A 21,862-nucleotide genomic window follows, 5' to 3' on the forward strand; every position below is an offset into this window, starting at 1 on the left:
CGACTCCTTGAAGGTTTCTAAAGGATTTTTCGAGGGAAAGGTGCTCGGTGTAACCGTCAAGCCCATAAGAGAAAACCCTAATTTGCAATCGCAGAGGAAGACACAACTCGAGATGGGTGAAGAAGTGAAAACAATTGTTCTAGAGTCGGTGCTAAAGAAGAAAAAGAGGGAAGAGGAATGGGCGTTGGCGAATAAGCAAGAACTCGAAGTGGCGAAGAAGAAGAGAGCCGAGAGCCGTAACCTCATACACAACAGAGCTAAGCAGTACGCAAAGGAGTACGATGAGCAGGAGAAGGATATGATTAGGTTGAAACGTGAGGCCAAGTTGAAAGGTGGGTTTTATGTCAATCCAGATGCTAAGCTCTTATTCACATACGTGGTATTTATGCAATGCACCCCAAGACAAGGAAAATCTTGCAGCTATTACGATTGAGACAGATATTCAATGGTATATTTCTCAAAGTCAACAAAGCCACAGTGAATATGCTCTGCAGTGTTGAGCCTTATGTGACTTATGGATACCCTAATCTAAAGAGCACCCAACTCACAATAAACAGGGAACTCCTCAACTCATTCTTCCTTTACATCAACAACCATCCTCTTCTCCACCCAAACACAAAAAAGGGACCAAGCCATCCACCTTAACCATCCTTCCTAGACAACCTTCGTCCCCTCTACCAAAGGTAGAGTTCATCCAAACACCCTCAAAATTCATCTCTATAAATATAGGTCATGTTCTCTCCCTCTTAGCGTCTGACCTTGCAACAATTGGCCATTTGCGCCTATGTATAGATACATGGTATAAAACTCCTATCTACGACTGGTGCAAGGACATTCCATCATGGAAACTAGGCATGCCTATGCCTTAGGATGCTCATTGTAAAATAGCACGGTCTGAATCCATCATGTCTGAGCCTATCTACGCTGAGCCAATTGTAGAGTTTGCTCCTCCTTAGGATCTTCCAACTGCGTCTAAACTAGCACATAAATATGTCTCTATTGAGACATTCAACAAGTTCAGAGCAGACTTACGCAACAAGTTGGACTGATTGTTCAACTTGATGGCATCTCAACATTCCAAGGATCCGCCTCCATCTTCATGATCATCTTGGAAAAGATTGAATAATGGGTAGAAACTGGCTTAGGAATAACCAAGTTAAGGGGAGAATAATTGGATGTATTCTTTATTTATTTGACTGTATAAATTCTTCATGTTGTACACATTTCTAATTCACTTTAATACAATAAACATTCTTCATCCAAAGTTTATGTTTTGATGTATGGAATGCTCTGATTCTGATATGTGTGATCTTGCTTGGTATCTTGCTTGTTATGATATTTATCCTAGTTTCAATTTTCTCTTAAGCGATTCATCTATTTCTTTTGATGATTACAAAGGAGAGAAATAGAAAAGAATTAATCAAATATCAAATATGTTATATGAATCAAAAATGACTAAGAGACAATCTAGTAAAGGGGAGAGCATACACTAAGGGGGAGAGTTTTAGTATGTTAATAATATGCGAACTTGCTATGAACTACGAATTACTTTGACTTACTTTTATCTGAAACAATTTGATCAATTATATTTTTCATCATCAAAAAAGGGGAGATTATTAAGTCAGACGAAGCAATTCCCAACAAGATTTTGAATGAGAGAAATATAATACATGTTGTTATTTCTAACAAGTGTGTTAGTGTTTCAAAAAAAAATAAGTACAAGCAAGTTGAAGAATAGATCATGAGCCATTTCACACACTGGAACCAAAACAAAAGAAGGCATCAGACAGAAAGGTCAAAACAAGTATCAAACAAGGCTAAATCAAGAACAAGACAAAAATGGTTAAGCACCGGATGAAATTCATACAGAGACAAAAGCGTCAAGCATCAGATGGAAAAGTCAACAAAGCCAAGCCTAGCATAAAAAGGCAAATGATCAAGCTTCAGACGATACAAGCCATAGACATAGACGAAAGCTTCAAGCATTAGATGGAAAAGTCAACGAAGCCAAGCCTAGCATAAAAAGGCAAATGATCAAGCTTCAGACGATACAGACCATAGACGAAAGCCTCAAGTATCAGACGGAGATAAGTCAAAGCAAAACATATCACGAGAATCAGACAAAGCAAGTCAAATGATAGATAGAGTAAGACATAAGCGCCATACGATGATAAATCAAATATCAGACGAAGATGAGTAAAGGAAAATCTTAGCATAAGGATCACACGAAGAGTAAACAAAGCTGAATGATAGATGGAATATGAAATGTGCACCATACGATGATAAATCTAATATCAGACGAAGATGAGTCAAGGCAAAGCTCAGCATAAGGATCACACAAAGAGTAAACAAAACTGAATGATAGATGGAATATGAAATTTGCATCATACGATAATGAATCAAATATTAGATGAAGGTGTGTCAAGGACAACCTAAAGCGCAATATAAGAACTCAAACAAAGGTTGGTCAAAGATCAAAAGAAAGTCAACTAAATATCAGATGAAGGACAGCACAGACTAAAAAGTATTCAAGACGGAAACAAAGTATGTCCATCTACAATGTTGGCCTGACCAAAGAAAGTCAAAGCATTAATGACTAATGCTTAGACAAAAATCTAGACTTGAGACGCACATGGACTAACAAACGCAGACGAAGATTTCCATACAAGTATTTGAAGAATCAAGTGTCAAGGGAAAACTCAAGCATCGTCTACGATCATACAAAATCTCTCAACATGATCGCGTGATTAAAGGAAAATAAAAGAAAATGAAGAAAAGCATGCCAAAAGTAAAAGCATGAATGTGTTAAAAAAAGTACATTACTTTTTCAGATAAAGACAACGCTCTACAGCTACAATGACCGAAAAAAGACAAAAAGTTCCTAGGTCTCAATTAAAGTCAGACACTGCTACTAACAAAATGAAGAAGACTTAACGCAATGTCTATAAACAGAAAGCAACATTTAATGCAAGATCTTGTGCATTAATTGAGAAGATCAAACTAGTCATGAACAACTACATCCTGCTTCAACGAACACTTGCAATGGGAAAATTTTACAAGACTATGTATATGTCATCACTTTAAACCTGGAAAGGTTCGCTTTGGCATTGACAATGAGTGATATCAAGCCCATGAAGCAATGAAACTAGAGACAGGGCTTATAGAGTCAAATGTATAATTTTTGTATTCATCTCTGTAGACTAAGGAGTTCTAAGTGTAACTTAGGAACATGTACCTTAGTGAGTGTAGAAATATTTGTATCCTCTCTGTGAGAGTAAACCAAACACTCAAACCAAATCATATATCTATCATTTGTAAAGCCTGAAGAGGCTAGGGAAAGAATACTTGTAAAAGCCTGGAGAGGCTTGTCAAAGAATACTCACTGCGAGCCAAAAGTGGCTGAACAAAGAATACTAGCGCTAATGAGTGAAGTTAACGGGCTAGGAGTGGTCGAAAATCCTCACTAAGAGCCTGAAGAGGATAAACAAAGAATACTAGTACTAATAGCCAACCAGGAGTGGTTGATAATACTTGGGACCATGAGTGGTTGAGAATACTCACTAAGAGCCTGAAGAGGCTGAACAAAGAATACTATAGCTAATGAGTGAAGTTAGCCAACCAGGAGTGGTTGAGAATACTTGGGACCAGGAGTGGTCAAGAATAATCACTGAGAGCCTGAAGAGGCTGAACAAATAATACTAGTGCTATTAGCCAACCAAGAGTGGTTGAGAATACTCAAGACTAGGAGCGGTCGAGAATACTCACTACGAGCCTGAAGAGATTGATCAAATAATACGTGTACTTCATTGAATATCTAGTGGAACCCTTCAATTGAAGGAGATTGGACGTAGTTCAATTTGAGTGAACTAGTATAAAAATCTTTGCACTACTTTTCTATGTTTCAGACACAGTTTCGTTTAGTTGATTTATCATACTGAAAACTTCGTCTAATGCTTATTGTTCATTATAACTATCTTCAGACGAAAACCACACTTGTTTAATTTATTATCTTAAAGAGCAGTTTTCGTTTAAGAAGTACTTTTCCTGTTCAGACGATAAACTCTCAGATGCACTTTCATCTAGTTGATATATCATACTGAGGATTTCTCCATTTCTCATTTTGTACTGAAACTATCTTAAGATGAAAAACACACTTATTTAATATCTTAAGAAACAGTCACATTTTAAGAAGTATTTTCCTTGTGCAAACGGTAAATGTTCAGACGCAAAATCTTTTGTAAAACTAACTTTGAGCAAATTTTTTCTAAGCAATCAAAATAATTTTTACTGGATGAAAAAGAGCTTCTCTATGAAAACGTTTTTAAAATTACTTTGTTCACACACACACATATTCAACCCCCCTTCTATGTGTTTTTTTTTATCTAACTTCAATGATCTTTTAGCTCCTTAAATTAAGTGTTCCAGACTCTATTCTAGGACACCTCCAACCTCTCTATGTGAGTATTCACTATGCATACTTCACGTATCTCTTAGTACTATCTTAATGCCATATAAATCAAGAGAAGAGAAAGGAAATGATGTATTTTTTTTGTAAAGATTTTGCCCAAAAAGGTTTTTAGAAGAAGGGTTGGTCAAGGTAGGCTGGTGTTTATGTTGATAAACATGCATATTCAAAATAGAGAATCTATTTTTGTGTTAGCCTTTTCTTTAAAAGTTAAGCGATGACTTGGATTTGTGCTTTGATTGAATGATTCCTCCATGAGCTGCCTTTCGATTTTCAACTCAGGCTGTTGCTTTCGAGTCCTAACTATTTCCTAGGTTATTTCTATAGTGTGTTCCCTAGTGGACATTTCTTTGATCTTATGTTTTGCCTAGGTCACCTTTTCTGTGGGTTTCCTAGTAGACCTTGCCCTAATTTTTGCCCAACCCCCTTAACGAATTTCCTACCGAGCTTTCACTTTATACAGCATCTGTGACATGGTTACTATTCGAAGAGGGAGGTGCCCCTTGCGTTTGATTTTATTATTCCAAGTCACGATTGAGTTGTATGATTATGTTTTCCAGTTTTAATGCATATTAGGCTATCATTTGGGTGACGTCCCTATTCCGAATATGTTTTGTTTATTATGGGTTATTTAATGAGGCTTAGATTAAATGTGTAAGAGAGAAAAAAAATGAAATAAAGAAAGGGTATGGCATTAAAGACAATTTCTAATTTACACATGCCCATTTAATGTAGCTCGAGGGATTAGACAGGCCCCGAGTTCATGATTCATACATAGAGAAGTAGAAAGAGGGTGCCCTTTAGGGAGGTTCGGTATACTTGAGCCTTCTTCTGATGTTTGCATGCCAGCGCTTTGGGAACTTATGCAAAGAGTGATGACTCAGCTTCTTCTCCCTTAAAGATGCATCTAACTTATATCTTGAACCCTATCTCCTTGGGTTGCCTTAGAAGTTTGGTAGCTTGGTTATCCCTTAAACATCTCTACCAAGCCCTTATCTTGACTGGTACCCTTTTTTAAGTAATGCCTATGCTACTAAGCTTCCATTTCTTGAGACCCTATTAGCATGAGCGATCCCTAGGGTCTCCTCTATCGTGTCCATGTATGAAATGGTGAGTGGCTTGTTGATAAGTAGATCTTTATCAGTTCACAAACTTATCTTTCTGGTGGAGCGTGGCGGGTACCACTTGTACTTAGTGTATCCATGGCGTTTTCCTTGGAGGTAATTGAAGGTAGGATTGATAATAGAGCTTGGAGTAGAGTTTTCATGAGGTCCTAATTCTTAGAAGGAACACTCAAGCTAACTTTCGGTTTTCAACTCAAGTGAGCATGATGTGTTTCCCTTTTTTTTATTCCTTTATCTCTAACTTTTGCATATGACGTGTCCTATTGAGATCTTTAGCCTTTTTTTCTGCCTAAGACCTTTGTCTTGGTAGGCTTTTTCTTATCCTAATTTTTGCCTAGAACACCTTTTGTAGGTTTCAGTCCTAGCAGGATTTTAGCAAGCAAAACCTCTGAGCATGATGCTTCTTCTTCGTATTAGAATTGTCTTGGTGAGAAAGCTCTATTCATTCTGCTTTATGTGTTTGAGAAATTCATTCTCCTCCTTAGGTTCCTCTCGTTTCTTTTTTGAACTTCTCCTTCTTTTTGGAGGCATTAGCTTTATAATTCGCTAAGAGTGTAGTCTTGGCCACTCCTATTCATTCCTCCAACCTCGATGATGTTCGATGGGTCTTTTGCTGATGACACTTGGATTTAGCGGACCCACAACACAACTTTATCTTTATCGTGTGGAAAAGGGTTTGGCGTCTTGATTGTTAAACGTTTCGGTATTCCTCGTCCATTACCCATTTGTATCGTAACTGGTGTAACCTTATCCCATCTTAATGTGCGGACTTGATTACCAGTGGCTCACTTTCTATTGATGCGCATAAATTAAATCTCTCTTTTTTATTCTTATTCATTTATTTACAAGGAAGGGTATGCTCTAAATGAATGCAATGCGGAAGAATGTAAAGACAAGTAAGGGGTGAATTCTTAATGTTTTTAATATGTTTCGACAATATCACAAAAGATTCTAAAGAAACCTTAAGGTGGTTGATGCCTGTGCGAAACAAGTTTTCTTAGTGCCCAAGTCTACACTGTTTGCTTTGTTTGAAACTTGTCTTGGCGGGTTCATGATTTTCCCCCACTTTTTCTTAGAATGTTTTTTTTTTTTGCATTTTCGTTCTAATGGGATTTCGCAAACAGTGTATACTAGACTCCAAGAAGGCCTATCTCATCAAATATTGAAGAGAGGGCCCAAGTATAGTATTTTTCAAAATCATTTTGGGTCTTTCTTTAGAGTGCGGATACTGTCGTATTTTAAGATATTCACTTTTCTTAACTGTCTATACATGTTGCTTCCTAATCCTTCCATATCTAGTAAAATAAAAATTCATGGTGATCAATGGGCTAACCTACAATGCATGTCATGGTTTTTTTTTTTGGCCTAAACCTTATCATGTTGTCTAAGGAGAGATGATGCATGATAAAGACTATTCCATTCCAATGGATTTTTCTTTTATTCATGATTTTACTAAAATGGTAAACTACCTATATGATACTAATGTAATGTTGACCTAAGTATGCGCAAAGAGGGTATTAATTTCCTTATTTTTATTATTTTCTTTCTTGTTTTAAAATCCCAATTCACTTCTATTTGAAATAAACAAGGTAAACAAACAAAATGCAACAAACAAACGCTCAAACAACGTACACCCACGAACAATCATGTTTTAATCCATGAGTTGAGGTCCCTATAAAGAAAGATGCATAGTATAGGGTGATTCTAACTGTTCTCACCAATCTTTAAAAGGCTCACAAGGTGCCCTCATTATAGGGACCTAGTATCTCTATCACTGTCACCTAGCAGACTTTAGGTTCCATCGCATTATTTCGAGCTAAAGTAATTCGTTATCACCTTGAGTGTGATTTTCGATAACGTCCTGCAAGCTCACGACTATCACTTGTGTCGATCGTACATTAACCACTTCCTATGGCTATCTCAGTTTTTCCCTTGGGTGTAGGGAGAACTATTAAGTGCAATGGTTTGTATACATTTTTATTTCAAACAAAGTGCGAAATCTAAAAAAACAATAGATATTAAATCCATACAAACAAATAAATATTTACAAACAAGATAAAAAGGGTAAATATTTGAATCATTATTTTTATTTTGCTAAATTCGTCATTTAATGGGTCTGGCTTCTTTAAGATTTCTCAGTGGACCAGACTAATCCTTCACCAATGGTTTTGAAAATAGTTTGAAGGAGTCGTCATCGATATTTTACTCAAATATCAAAAAAAGAAAACAGTTTTCAAAAATTAATAATCGCCTTCATAGTCAAAATTAGGTTCAGGGGTCGGTTACGCATGGGGAAGGTATTAAGCACCCTAAAGCGCCCTAACTCGGTATCTTATGATGAATTTAACATCATAATAAACATAATTAAATATTAACCTTTTTCATTATGTACACAATAATCTATAAACATATCATTATTTATTTATTGTATATAAGAAAAATAATAAATAAAACAATAAACAAAAGAATGAATAAAATGATAAATAAAAGAGAACAAATTTGGAACCTCCGAAGCAAGCATTTTATAAGGGAATCTTCCCAAATGCGTACGGGGCCGCGTTTTGGCAGTTATTCGCTCTATAAAAGCCTCATTAATACTCAGAGATTTACATAAAGAAGGGGGAAGCTATGCAGCTTAAGGTCTATTTATTCCCTTGGCCAAAGGGTTTCTTATATAGCATAAAAGAGTTGTCCAGTATGGGACTTAATCCTTTGGATTTCTTAGAAGTGAGACTAAATCTACAAAAATCAATCTTTTTCAAGCATCGTGCAAGACCTCTATAGAACTTGTGAACCGTTGGATCGTGCTGGTTCTTTGATGGTACCCTTTCAATATATTGATCTTTAACATGAATGGTTGGATCTTTGAATTTAGGTATGTAGCAAGAGATACTATCAGAACAAAAACATTGTTCGATATGACTCTTCTTTTTTAGTTGCAATGCGGAGCCTTTAAAGAATTCGTTAACTATTAGATCATGCTGGATATTTGATGATATTTTCTCAATATATTGATCAATGGTCGAATCTTCAAAATTAGGTTTGTAGTGAGACATACTATTAGAATAAAAATGCTTTCCAACATGAAGCACTTCTCCTTTTTCTGGAAAGGGGAACAACTGTTTTGGCCCACAAACTTACACATAAAATGGGCCATTGGAACGAGTCATTCCCAACACTAGTGCAAAAGAGGCTTTTTACGTCGTCTATTTTAAGCTTTTTACATCAGAAAAACGTCCGACGTAAAAGCGGGAGACGTAAATTTACGTCAGCGGTTTAGACCGACGTAAATTTACGTCAGAGATTGTCCAACCCTGACGTAAAACAATTGCAAAAAACCAAAAAAAATTACGCTGGAACGGCCCGTTCTGCAAGGAGAACGGCCCGTTCCAGATGCAGAATCAACAAATAAGCAGAAGAATCGAGAAGGTGAAGATGGAAAGTAAACAAAAGGAGGTTCACTCACTTCTGCCTTGAGCTTCTTCTTCTCTGGCCACTGCTCTTAATCTCTTAAGTGAGAAGGGGGTGAGGTAAGGAGTAGTATAAGAGTGGCTCGGTCATCCATAGGCCTCTCCTTATTGGATTCATTCTGTAGGGCAGGGCTGCAGATCTAGACCAACAATCCAGCAAAAAGGCTTAAAAGCTCCTTTATAAACCTTCCCCTTTTCAAAAAAAATAAGGTAAGCATCAAAGCCCAGCAAACCCAACCTATACAAAGAGCTCTTTTCAGCATACCTTGCTTGCTTCGTGGCCATGATCCTGGTGCCATCTCCCTGCTCCGTGAAGTTGTGGAAGATCTTCACGCCATTTCCCTGCTCTCGTTCCACTTCGTCGTGGTTCTTCATGAAGTACCAGCTCGAGAGGGGACCCTGATAGTGTGTATATAGAAAGTAATTTTACGTCAGATATAATAGAGTCTGACGTAAAATATAAAATTTACGTCGGACACACTATTTGACCGACGTAGATTTTATATTTTACGTCGGACTCTATTAGGTCCGACGTAAAAAAGTTCACAAAAATTACAATACTACCACCGCATTTTTTTTACGTCGACGTTGGCCTATTCCGACGTAATTTAGGTGACGTAAAAGGCTCTTTTTGCACTAGTGCAATTAGGGTTATAGGCCAATTTTATGGCTTGGAACGACCCGTTCTAGTTTGGGAACAATCATTCCACGTGTAAAGTCAGCTTTTGAATTTCTGGGATTTTTCTATAGGCATTCTGATTCGTTTTGATGATCTATTGGGCCCTCAAGGGCTGCTCGTGTAGTCTTAGTAGCCTTTTATCCTTGGTAATGGTAGTCCGGATGAAATTTGGTGTCTACAATCATATGAGAGTTTGCTAAAAGAGTTTCATAAGACATGTCTTCCTCATCAAAATTATCAGAAGAACAAGAGTTAGAGTTAAATTTTACCTTTATCTTTGTATCCTTTATGCCTATGTTTATGTCTACATCTTTTATGAGGCAGATGGTTGCTTTCTCATTATTTGAACTACTGATATTATTGCTAAGCAAATCCTCTCATATGGCCATCAAACTTTTCTTAGCCTTCTTCTTGTTAGTCTATCGCTTCTTCATATGTCTAGGTTTCCTACACTCATAACAAATAACTTCTTTGTTATCTTCTTGAACAAGTTTCTTGTACCTATCATTCTTTTTGTGCAAACTCCTTAATCTTCCCTTTTTCTTGAGCATGTTCTTAAACTTTTTATACATGAGAGATATCTCACCGTCTGTTGGGTTTTCAAAACTTTCATCTAAGCTATTAGGCAAAGGTTTAACTTTCATAACTTTACCTTTTTTTTCTTTTTTTTTTTTTTTTTGCTAGATTCATCACTACTTAGAGCAACATAATCATTTTCTTTAAGATGGTCTCTATTATTTAGGTGAACCTCATGAACTCTTAGAGCTCCTAGAAGCTTATAAAGAGTAAGGATCTTCAAATCATGTGCATTTAATATGATTGTTGCTTTTGGTTCCCAGATCTTAGGAAGACTATCCAAGATCTTGAGATTATTTTGAGCTTTGCAAAACTCAGTTCCTAGGGATTTTAGCCCATCAAGAATTATTTGGAATCTTCCAAACATCTTACCAACGGTTTCATTTTCCTTCATGGAAAACAACTCATAGTGTCACTGAAGAGTGGTAGCTCATTTGAGTCTGACATCCTTAATATCCTATTAACTTATCCCGATGACTTCCCATACTTCCTTTTGTTTTGCAGCTACATAACTTGTTGTATTTGATTTTGGATAATGAGTAAACCAAGGTACATCTAGCTTTGGTGTTAAGCTGCAATATGTTGTAGTCATCCTAATGGAAACCTCAAGGAAAGACTAAATTGATGTAGTTCCTCCTTCAAGCTTCTTGGATAGATCTTTAACATCTTAAACTTTTTCAATCTCTTTCAATGGCTTCCTATGATGTTAGAAGTCATCTCTAACACACATGGAAAAGGTAAGATCTCCCTTGGAGATGCCACACTCTTAAAGAGTGATAAGTCTCTTCAAATTCTCACCATATTCAAGAGAGGATAAGAGAAAAGGAAGAAGCTTCAATGAGAGAAACAAGTTTTGATAGAAAATTTGGAGACAAATTTCTTCCAAATCATGTATATGACTCAAAAACTAGTACCTAGTGGGTCAAAACAAAAATATAAAGAATTTAGTTGGCTTATGGTGCAAGCTAGACAAATCATGGTTAAGTGTAATCATGGTTAGCTATTTTGTACTTAAGCTAACTAACTCTAGTTAAATGTTTACAACTCTAGTTAGTTGTCTAGAAGCTTATGGAGCAAGCTAAGCTAATCCTAGTTTAAGAATAACCTAGGTTAGCTTTAGTTAACTCCAACTATCTAACCTAATCATTACAACTATTAAACTAATGATTACTTTTAGCAAGTTTGTTGAAATGGCACTATCAAAGCCATGTGACTTAATTTGTAGCTTAGATGACAAGCTTGGCATGGTTTGGAAGTCCAAACCACTTGCATGTCCAAACATGTGGGTCATAAAAAGATTTAGGCCATCCAAGCCCAAATATGTCTAACAGGACTTAGCTAGTTACACCTCTCCTAATCTACTAATTACACCCTTAAGTAAAAATAATACAAAGACAAAATTACCTATACTACTTGACCCAAAATACAAGGTCAAAATAAAGAAGAATATTTACAAGGAAAATACAGAAAAAGAAGAATGAACTAGGGAATAAGCCTATAACTCCATAGAAGCTCAGGCGTTCTATCTTCACCTTAAGCCCACTCCTCTTACATTCTTCTTGACATTTCTCTTGTTAAAGGTCTTATGATCTTCAAGAATGGTTTTCCATCACATCCTATGTAAGTTGGTTCTCTGGTTTTGTTAGAGCAACACCTTCTTCAGTAATGATTATTTCGATTATACCCTTCCAATATAGGTAGTCTTCTCCATTGAAGGTTAAGGGCCTTGTAAGAGAACACCTTTTGATAGGTACTATCCTTCACTGCTTTCCATCTTAGGATCTTTTCCTTTGACATTGTAAGGTGCTCAACCTTGACAAAGGTTGAGCTCTAATACTAAACTATTAAGAAAAGAGAAACACTAGAAAGAGGGTTGAATAATGTTAGTAAAAAAACTCACTTTTTGTAGAGCAATAAAGTAGTAACGTAACAAAAATAAGAGGGCAGGCAAAGCAAAGAATGAACTCAGAGATTTATATCGGTTCATCTATACCACCGAGACTATGTCCAGTTCTTGATTCAACCAGATAAAGTTTCACTATCTTATCAAAGATATAAGTATTATTTACTAAGTCACTTTTGGTTCAACCTTAAGTATTCTTTGAATTTCCTCTTCAAGCAATCTACCCAAGAATTATTTTTTACACAAAGCCTCTCTAGGCTCCTACACCAAGTATTCTTTTATAGTCAAGTCTCTCTGAGCTCAAACAACTAGTATTCTTTTACACTCAAGTCTTTTTGAGCTCAAACCCAATAACTTAAAGTTACTAAGGTTTACAAAGTTGTGTGATCTTCCTTTCAAGATGTCATATAATAGGTTAAGTAGAAAGATGATTATAGAAAAGTGAAGAAATCATATTTTGTTCTAGATTATCATCCCTTTTCTTTCTAAACTTCAAAATTTCCTTTTATAAGGCTTCAATCAAGATGATTGTTACAAATTCTTGAGCTTCTCTCTAATGGCTTGCGTCTTCTATCTTCACGATTTTCTTCTTGAGGAGATAAGAGTAAGTTTGTGCAATAAATGTTTGCATTAAATATTTTCACCAAATTGTCACTTCTTATTTGATCAAGAAAGTTACTTATCACCTTTTGGCACTAAGTAGGTAAAACCATGCGTGTGTCAGGACGTTGTAGTGATAAAATAACTTTTGACTACAACTTTTCATATTTGTAGAGATTTGCTTGTAGAACATTGATACCGATGAAGTATTTTTAAATTTGATCTATTAAGAAAACATTCAGACATAGTCAGTTTCTTGTTTAGAGATCATAAATTAAAAAGATTTAATGCATATCTCTTTTTTTGACTTAGGGTTTGTCTAATTTATTAACACAATTTCCTTAATAAGTCTATCATTTTATACGAGATTCATCTTACTAACGAATTACGTCTTAGTGGAAGATTCATCTTAGTCATTTCAAAAACTTATATTGTTGATAAAAAAAATAAAAAAAACCTCTATATTTGTCAACAACAAAACTCAAAATCAAAGAGATCTAAATTTTGTCTTTTGAGTTTTGACCTAACACAAAGTGTTTCGTTTGAATGACTTGTCAAAGTGACATGTCTTCATAACTAATCATCTTAGACTATCGTCTTTCTTGTATGGTTTTAAAACCATTTCTTTGTCAAAAACATTTGAGTTTTTTAATAGTAAAACATGTATTCCTAAAATATTTAAGATCATCCTTTGATTTAACAAATAATGACTAAATTTTTTGTCTCTTTATAAAACAAAATATTAGGGACTTAGGAAGAGGGATAAAATTGACCATTTATAAAACATACGAGAACCAAAACTTTCGTTTTTAAATATAGTAACCAAGTCTAATTTTGACCGAAATTGATACATCTAAAAACACATTTTAAACAAAATTTAACTTACTAAACTTATTACAATAATATAAAAATGACTTCAATATATTTTTATTCCCTACAAAATTAGTATGTTTTGATTGTAGTTTTTGTAAAAAAAAATTTATCTATTTCTTATCCTTCTAAATCTGGAACTACTATTTTTAGTCACTATTTGTCATGTGATCATTTTAAACTATATTTTTTTTTATTAAATTATTAAGTGATTATCTTAGATGTTGACCAAAATTGTTAGCCATATTATATTGGTATTTCATATTCAATTTTTTTTTATAAATTCTTAAAATATATATTATTTATTTATCTTAAAATGATCGTTAAGGATTAAAAATAACAACTTAAGATTATAGAGAAATGAAAATCAAAAGAATATTTTAGAAAGATCAAAATAAAAATTTACTCATTTTATAAGGACTAAAATCAATGTTTATAAACTTTAGACAAATGAAAACAGAATTTTTTTTAAAAGGATCAAAATCAAAATTCACTTATCTTTAAGAAACTAAAAACATATTTAAATTTATAACAATTATACAAAAACTAATATAAATGTTAAAAGATGTTCTAATAGTTAAACATTCCAACATTTATTTTATTTCATTGGTTTCGACTTTTAGTTCATTTATTTAAATTATGGAGTGAAGAAAATAAAAGACAAAACCAATACTTAAAGAAAGAAAAAAATATTAAGAAAATGATTTAAATACATTGTTACAAGTAAAGTTCTTCCAACTAAGTTGTGTGTGGTCCCCTACCTACTATTTTACTTATAAAAAAAAACATTAATGGAAAGTTATTAGTCATTGATTGGGCCCAGTACCTGAGGAAGAATCAAATGCGCAGCCATTAAAACCCAAACGAGTTTGGGTAAACGTAAACCACATCCAGCTAAAGAAAAAAGACAAGCTAGAAAGACGGTAACTGGGGAATATTTGGGGACTAAACTAAATAGATAATAGATATGCGGTTTAGTGCATGCACGCTGACAATCTTACATCATCGCTTTCTTCCCTTCGAAAGCAATGGGTAAATTAATAACATTAAAATAGGGAAAGCAAAACCAAGTTTTGGCAATGCGTAAATTAATAACATTAAAATAGGAACTCTAAGCGTGTGGTTCAGCGGTAGGGGTTGATTCACAGTTAAGAAAGGTTAGGGGTTCGAATTATATTTTGTGTATGCAGTCGCGTTAAATCTTGGGACCAGCTATCCCACCTTTCAAGGTACCTCCAACTTAGCAAGAAGATTAGTCACTGCTTTCCAGGACGAAAAAAAAAAAACATTAAAATAGGAAAAGCAAAACCAAGTTTTGGCTCTTGTGAATTCCTATTGCCCGTACATGTAATTAACTGGACACACTAAACAGTGGAGTAATTTGCTATATAAGAGAGCTCTTGTATCATAAAGAGATCATCATATACAACTTTCACGAATTGTGAGCACATAAACACAAATAGTCTAAACTCTATATTCTATACTCTGTTTAATTCCATGGCAAAAACAACTCACATAACTATTGTTTCAAGTCCTGGTTTCACCCACCTGGTCCCAATTACCGAGTTCAGCAAGCGACTTGTGAAGCATCACCCAAATTTTCATGTAACCTGCATCGTTCCCTCACTTGGGCCACCCTCGGAGTCCTCCAAAGCCTACCTTGAAACTCTTCCTTCAAACATACAAACCATCTTACTTCCTCCCATTAACAAAGAACAATTGCCCCAAGGAGTACACCCTGCAATCCTGATTCAACTCACTGTTACTCATTCTCTGCCAGCAATACATGAGGTCCTCAAATCCCGATTCTCCAAAGACCCTTTAGTTGCTTTGGTGGTAGATCTTTTTGCGTTTCAGGCCTTGGAGTTTGCAAAGGAGTTCAAGGCCCTGTCCTATTTTTACTTCCCTAGTTCAGCTTTGGTATTGTCACTGCTTTTACACGCGCTAAAAATGGATGAGGAAGTTTCACGTTAGTACGCGGACCTAACAGAACCTATAAAGTTACCAGGTTGTGTACCAGTCATGGGGGTTGATCTTCCGGATCCAGTCCAAAACCGATCCAGTGAAATTTACAAGCAGTTTCTTCAACGTGCCAAAGCATTCGCTACAGCTGATGGGATCTTGATCAACACTTTCATAGAAATGGAATCAAGTGCTATAAGAGCGTTGGGAGAGTTTGGAGGTGGGAAGGTCAAATTATACCCAGTGGGACCCATTACACAGAAAGGGTCAAGCAATGAGGCTGATGAGTCGGGTAAGTGTTTGAGATGGTTGGACAAGCAACCACCTTGTTCGGTGTTGTACGTTTCATTTGGAAGTGGTGGAACACTCTCTCAACAACAAATTAATGAGCTAGCTTGGGGTTTGGAATTGAGTTGTCAAAGGTTCTTGTGGGTTTTGAGAGCACCAAGTAATTCAGCTAGTTCTGCGTATCTTGAAGTTGCAAAGGAGGACCCTTTGCAATTCTTACCAAGCGGGTTCTTGGAAAGGACAAAGGATAAAGGTTTGGTTGTGCCTTTATGGGCACCTCAGATTCAGATCCTTAGTCACAATTCAGTTGGTGGATTTCTTACCCATTGTGGTTGGAACTCGACCTTGGAGAGTGTGCAAGAGGGAGTACCGCTAATCACATGGCCACTCTTTGCAGAGCAGAAGATGAATGCAGTGTTGTTAACCAATGGACTTAAAGTGGCATTGAGGCCAAAGTTGAATGAGAATGGCATAGTTGAGAAGGAGGAAATTGCAAAGGTGGTAAAGTGTCTCATGGATGGGGCAGAAGGCAAAGGAATGCATGAAAGAATGGAAAACTTAAAAGAATCTGCTGCCAATGCACTGAAGGATGGTTCTTCTACACAGACCCTGCTTGAGTTGGCTAGCCATTGGGAAAGTTTGAGTGGGATTTAGAAAAATAGTTTTTCTTGTACAGTTTTACGTCTTGGTCTTGACTTGGATATCTACTTGGCTGTGTTTTCTTCATGGGGTGAAGTGATCGTTGTGTGATTTCTGAGTTCTATTGCATCTTTTGGCACATTACAGACATTTTAATTGGTTTTCAGTAATATTTATTGACTGAAAATATAAAAACAGATTAAGTTATATTAATAGTTGCTTAACATAACTGTAACATCTCATCAGCTACTAAGAATAAAATCCATTGATTTGGCACAATTAATTCACGGTCAAGTGAGATAACAAGTTCCAAATTTCATAACCATGCAAGAATTACCTCTGATCGAAAGAACTCCTTTTCAAGTAATATACACAGACTAAAACAAAATTTACTGTTTTCCATTGGCTCTTCTTCGGGGTCTTAGTCCCTTATCAACTAAAAATAATAAATAAGTAATAAAAAGAGATGCATGAACTATCCCTATGACCGTGAATCCCCTCACTTCATAAATATCTTAATACTTTGTAATTTATTTCTTGTAAGTTGATTTGAAACAATCAGTTCATCAAAATGATGCTGAAAAACTCTATACAGTGTACAGGCATCAGATGATTTTATTTACATAAATATTTTATATCTGACACTGAGAAGCTTTGCAACAGTTATATCCATTTCATATATGCTTCCAATTTAATAAACTCCTCAGCAGCCAGCAGGTAAACAATGAAAATCAACACCAAAATTTATAGTTGAGATGTCTAGTTACTAATATTTATATATAGATGTTGAACCAACCAACTATAAGAGAGTTCTTGGACTAGTGACCCATATTAAAATCATGAAATGGGTCTAGCTACAGGCCATTGGTGAAATAGTATCAATCTATCCAATTGCTAAAGCATGCAACTGCGGTATTTACCTTAGACATGGACTCATAAGCAGCACATAGCGAAATTTAGGATATACTGATGCAGTAGCCCCTGTTATAAACCTTTAATTGCCAACCCATCAATAAAGCTAGCTTTTGTGGTTTAACTTTTTTATGGCTCCTACAATTACTCACTATCATGGACCTTCCCGTACATTATAAGACAATAAAACGGATTATTAATAATGATTTTACAAAGTAAGGATGTAAAGGATGCCTAACAGTTTAGCACTAATTCATTTTCCCATCTCCCTCCTTTTCTTCTTGGTCTTCGTTGCTTTTAGCAATACTAACTATTATATCTGACTTAGACCTCAACTTTCATGCCTAAAATATGCAACGAAAAACATAATTCAACAATATTTTTGTTAGTAATTGTGCAGAATCCAGCTTCCAAAGACAGGAAGGCAACTCACATATCCAATGTCTTACCAACAGCATAATGGCTGCTGTCAATCAGGACCCAAAAAGGAAAAAACTTCTTACAACTTATTGTCGCTCTTATGATTTCAGAAAACCACTTTGTCATAATTAAATAAAGGTTGAGATTTGGCATTGAGAAAATATAAAATGTTTCTAAATTGAGAAGAAAAAAATTGAAGATATATGCTGCGGACAAAAACTAATCATTTATTGAGACTGTTTCTTGGACAGAGGCAGAGAACTCAGGTGGTAACAGAACTAAGCAAATTCTCAGCAATTCATCTTTTGGAATCTCATATTTTAGGCATGTACTCAGTCAAGGCTTCAATTTTGACCAGCCAAAACTCAGACCAAACCTTGTTTTTTAGCTTCAAAATAATATTGTATGTATTGTATGCGGTTGGCGTCAGGCCCCATTATCAAACAATAATTGTTTGGGATGATGTATTACATTCTAAGACACGTGCATGCATCTGTGACCCATCAATGTAAAAGGAAAGTCCAATTGATAATGTATATTACATGTATAGCTGTCAACTTAGACTACAATTCAAGATTCTCAAATCTCTAGTCTAGATTTAGCCTCCTTACATCAATAAGAAACATAAATGTTCTGCTTAAAGAATTATACACGTCAACATATCAGTAATTATTTTATGCATGACTTCCAACAGACGTGTTATATATGATCATTTATGATCGAATATTATTTATATCGTTAAGTGTATCCTAATTAAATTTAGATTAAAATATTTTATTAGTCAATATAGCTTCATTTTACTTTTAGTTTTAATAATTTAAAATAAATATTTTAATTTTTATACTTACTTTTTTAAAATTCTTTTTAGTTCTTACGTTTACTTTTTTATAATGTTATTTCTGTGTGAACGATGAGAACTTATTAAATTTACATAGCAGTAATGTGTTTGACTTTTTAGACCGTAATATGTCATTAAATGATTTACCTACATAGGCATCAACAATTTTACTACTCATACATGCAATCAAATAAATATTGTCTCTCAACAAAATTATCGAGATTCTTAATTTTTTTTCTTCTCAAACTATTATGTGACACATTATTATTTGCAAAATCAAATATATCAGTGTCACGTGATTTTTTAATAAATTCACATTACTGACACGAAAACATATTACAAAAAAATTAATAGTAAAGATTAAAAAGGATTAAAAATGCAAGTATAAGACTAAAAAGTACATATTAAACTATTGAAACATCAAAGATAAAATCGATGAAATTATAAAGATTAAAAAATATCTTAACCTTAAATTTTAATATACAAAATTGTTGATCAGATCAGAAACTCTGGCTATCTAAGGTTTTAAATGAAAAAATATGTGATTGAAAAAGGATACTTCACTGTGATCAGAAGTGGGTCCAAAAAATAAAATTTATATAAATGTCAAAGCATAGGCCAGAAGGTAGCAACAGAGAATCAATGGCGAAAACAACTCACATAGCAGTAGTTTCAATCCCTGCATTCAGCCACCAAGCCTCCATAGTGGAGTTCTGCAAGAGACTCCTGGAACTCCACCGCCACTTCCACGTGACCTGCATCTTCCCCACCATCGACGCACCTCTCCCCGCCACCCTCACTCTCCTCCAATCCCTCCCTCCGAACATCCACCACACCTTCCTCCCTCCCATCAACAAACAAGACCTCCCCCAACACGCCCCCTCGCCAGTCCAAATCCAGCTCGCTGTCTCCCACTCCATGCCTTCCTTCCGCCACACCTTGCACTCTCTCCTCTCCACCACGCCCCTCGCCGCTCTAATTTCCGACCCCTTCGCCAACGAGTCACTCGAAATAGCCAACGAATTCAACCTCTTATCCTTCGTATACTTCCCTCCCTCAGCCATGACTCTCTCGCTTTTCCTCCACTCGCCAACTCTTCACCACCAAGTTTCCTGCGAATACAGAGACCACAAAGAACCCATTCAGCTTCCAGGCTGTGCCCCAATTCCAGGCCCAGACCTCCCCGAGCATTTCCAGAACCGTTCGAGCCTCGCTTATGAGTTAATCCTCGAGCGCTGCAAGAGACTCTCTCTCGCCCACGGCTTCTTGGTTAACAGCTTCTCCAAACTAGAACAAGGTTCTGAGCGAGCCTTGCAGGAGTACGCGAACCGGGTTTATTTGGTCGGGCCAGTTATACAAACCGGGTCGAGTAATGAACCGGCGGAGTCAGAGTGCGTGAGGTGGTTGGCGAAGCAGAAGCGTAACTCGGTTTTGTATGTGTCGTTTGGAAGCGGAGGCACACTCTCTGAAGAACAGGTGAATGAGTTAGCTTTTGGGTTGGAGTTGAGTGGTCAGAATTTCTTGTGGGTTTTGAGAGCGCCCAGTGACACGCCAGATGCTGCTTATGTTGCTGCTTCTAATGATGACCCTTTGAGGTTTTTACCAGATGGGTTCCTTGAGAGAACCCAAGGGCGTGGTTTGGTTGTTATTAATTGGGCCCCACAGGCCCAAATCCTTGGTCACGCTTCAACCGGTGGGTTTCTGACCCACTGTGGGTGGAATTCGGCGCTTGAGAGCATTGTGTTGGGAGTGCCGATGATAGCGTGGCCTTTGTTTGCTGAACAGAGAATGAATGCTGTTTTGTTAACCGAGGGCGTTAGAGTGGGCTTGAGGCCCAAATTCAATGAGAATGGGATAGCGGAGAGAGAGGAAATTGCTGAGGTGGTTAAAGGTCTAATGGTGGGTGAAGAAGGAAATGAGATTAGAAGAAGAATTGAAAAGCTCAAAGATGCAGCTGCTGATGCGTTGAAAGAAGATGGGTCCTCCACAAGGGCACTTTACCGGTTTGGCAAACTTTTTGGGACAACCTTAGTGTGAATTGTTTGGCTTCCTTAAAAATCGGGAAGGAAGTACGAGAATAGGTATTGGTCGAATGGACAGCTTGATATTTCAATTTTGTGCCTATTTCAATTCAGTTGCCACTTTGAGAGCCAGATTTTATATTCACTCAATTTATTTGATGGTTGTTGAAGGATTTTTTTATTTTTTATTTTTATTTACGTTAACGTCCATATTTTTTAAAGAAAAATGGCAATAGTATAAGTGAACTCCTTAACATATATTTTTCTAAATCGTTAGCACACTCAATATACTTCTCTACCGTGCTCTTCAACTCGGTGAATTTAATAAAGGTTTTCATAGTCAAAATTAGGTTCAGGAGTCGGTTACGCATGGAAAAAGTATTAAACACCTTAAAACGTCCTAACTCAGTATCCTATGATGAATTTAACATCATAATAAACATAATTAAATATTTACCTTTTTCATTATATACACAACAATCTATATTACATATTATTTACAAGATGAAAATATATATTATTTACATGATTATTTATTTATTTATTATATATAAGAAAAATAATAAATAAAATAATAAACAAAAGAATGAATAAAATAATAAATAAAAGAAAACAAATTTGGAACTTCCGAAGCAAGCATTTTATAAGGGAATCTTCCCAAATGGGTACAGGGCCGCGTTTTGGCAGTTATTCGCTCTACAAAAGCCTCATTAATACTTAGAGATTTACATAGGGAAGGGGGAAGCTATGCAGCTTGAGGGGTGTCTATTCCCTTGGCCAAAGGGTTTCTTATTTACATAAAAGAGTTGTCCAATGTGGGACATAATACTTTGGATTTCTTAGAAGTGAGACTAAATCTACAAAAATCAATCTTTTTCAAGCATCGTGCAAGACCTCTATAGAACTTGTGAACCGTTTGATCATTATGGTTCTTTGATGGTACCCTTTCAATATATTGATCTTTAACATGAATGGTTGGATCGTTGAATTTAGGTATGTAGCAAGAGATACTATTAGAACAAAAACATTGTTCAGTATAAGACTCTTCTTTTTTAGCTGCTATGCGGAGCCTTTAGAGAATTCATTAACTGTTAG

At 35.8% G+C, this 21,862-nt stretch overlaps 1 protein-coding gene across 1 annotated transcript; it reads left to right on the forward strand.

Moving 5' to 3' along the window:
* Window positions 1-15,089: 15,089 nt before the first annotated feature.
* LOC109790289 (uncharacterized) lies at window positions 15,090-20,937 on the forward strand. The gene is given in 3 exon segments (XM_083073563.1): window positions 15,090-16,589; window positions 19,351-20,732; window positions 20,735-20,937. Coding segments are annotated over 3 exon segments (2,880 nt in total). The 5' UTR covers window positions 15,090-15,184; the 3' UTR covers window positions 20,828-20,937.
* Window positions 20,938-21,862: the final 925 nt, after the last annotated feature.

The sequence above is a fragment of the Cajanus cajan genome, chromosome 4, assembly GCF_000230855.2.
Source record: "Cajanus cajan strain Asha chromosome 4, NIPB_CcT2T_4, whole genome shotgun sequence".
NCBI classification, from domain to species: domain Eukaryota; kingdom Viridiplantae; phylum Streptophyta; class Magnoliopsida; order Fabales; family Fabaceae; genus Cajanus; species Cajanus cajan.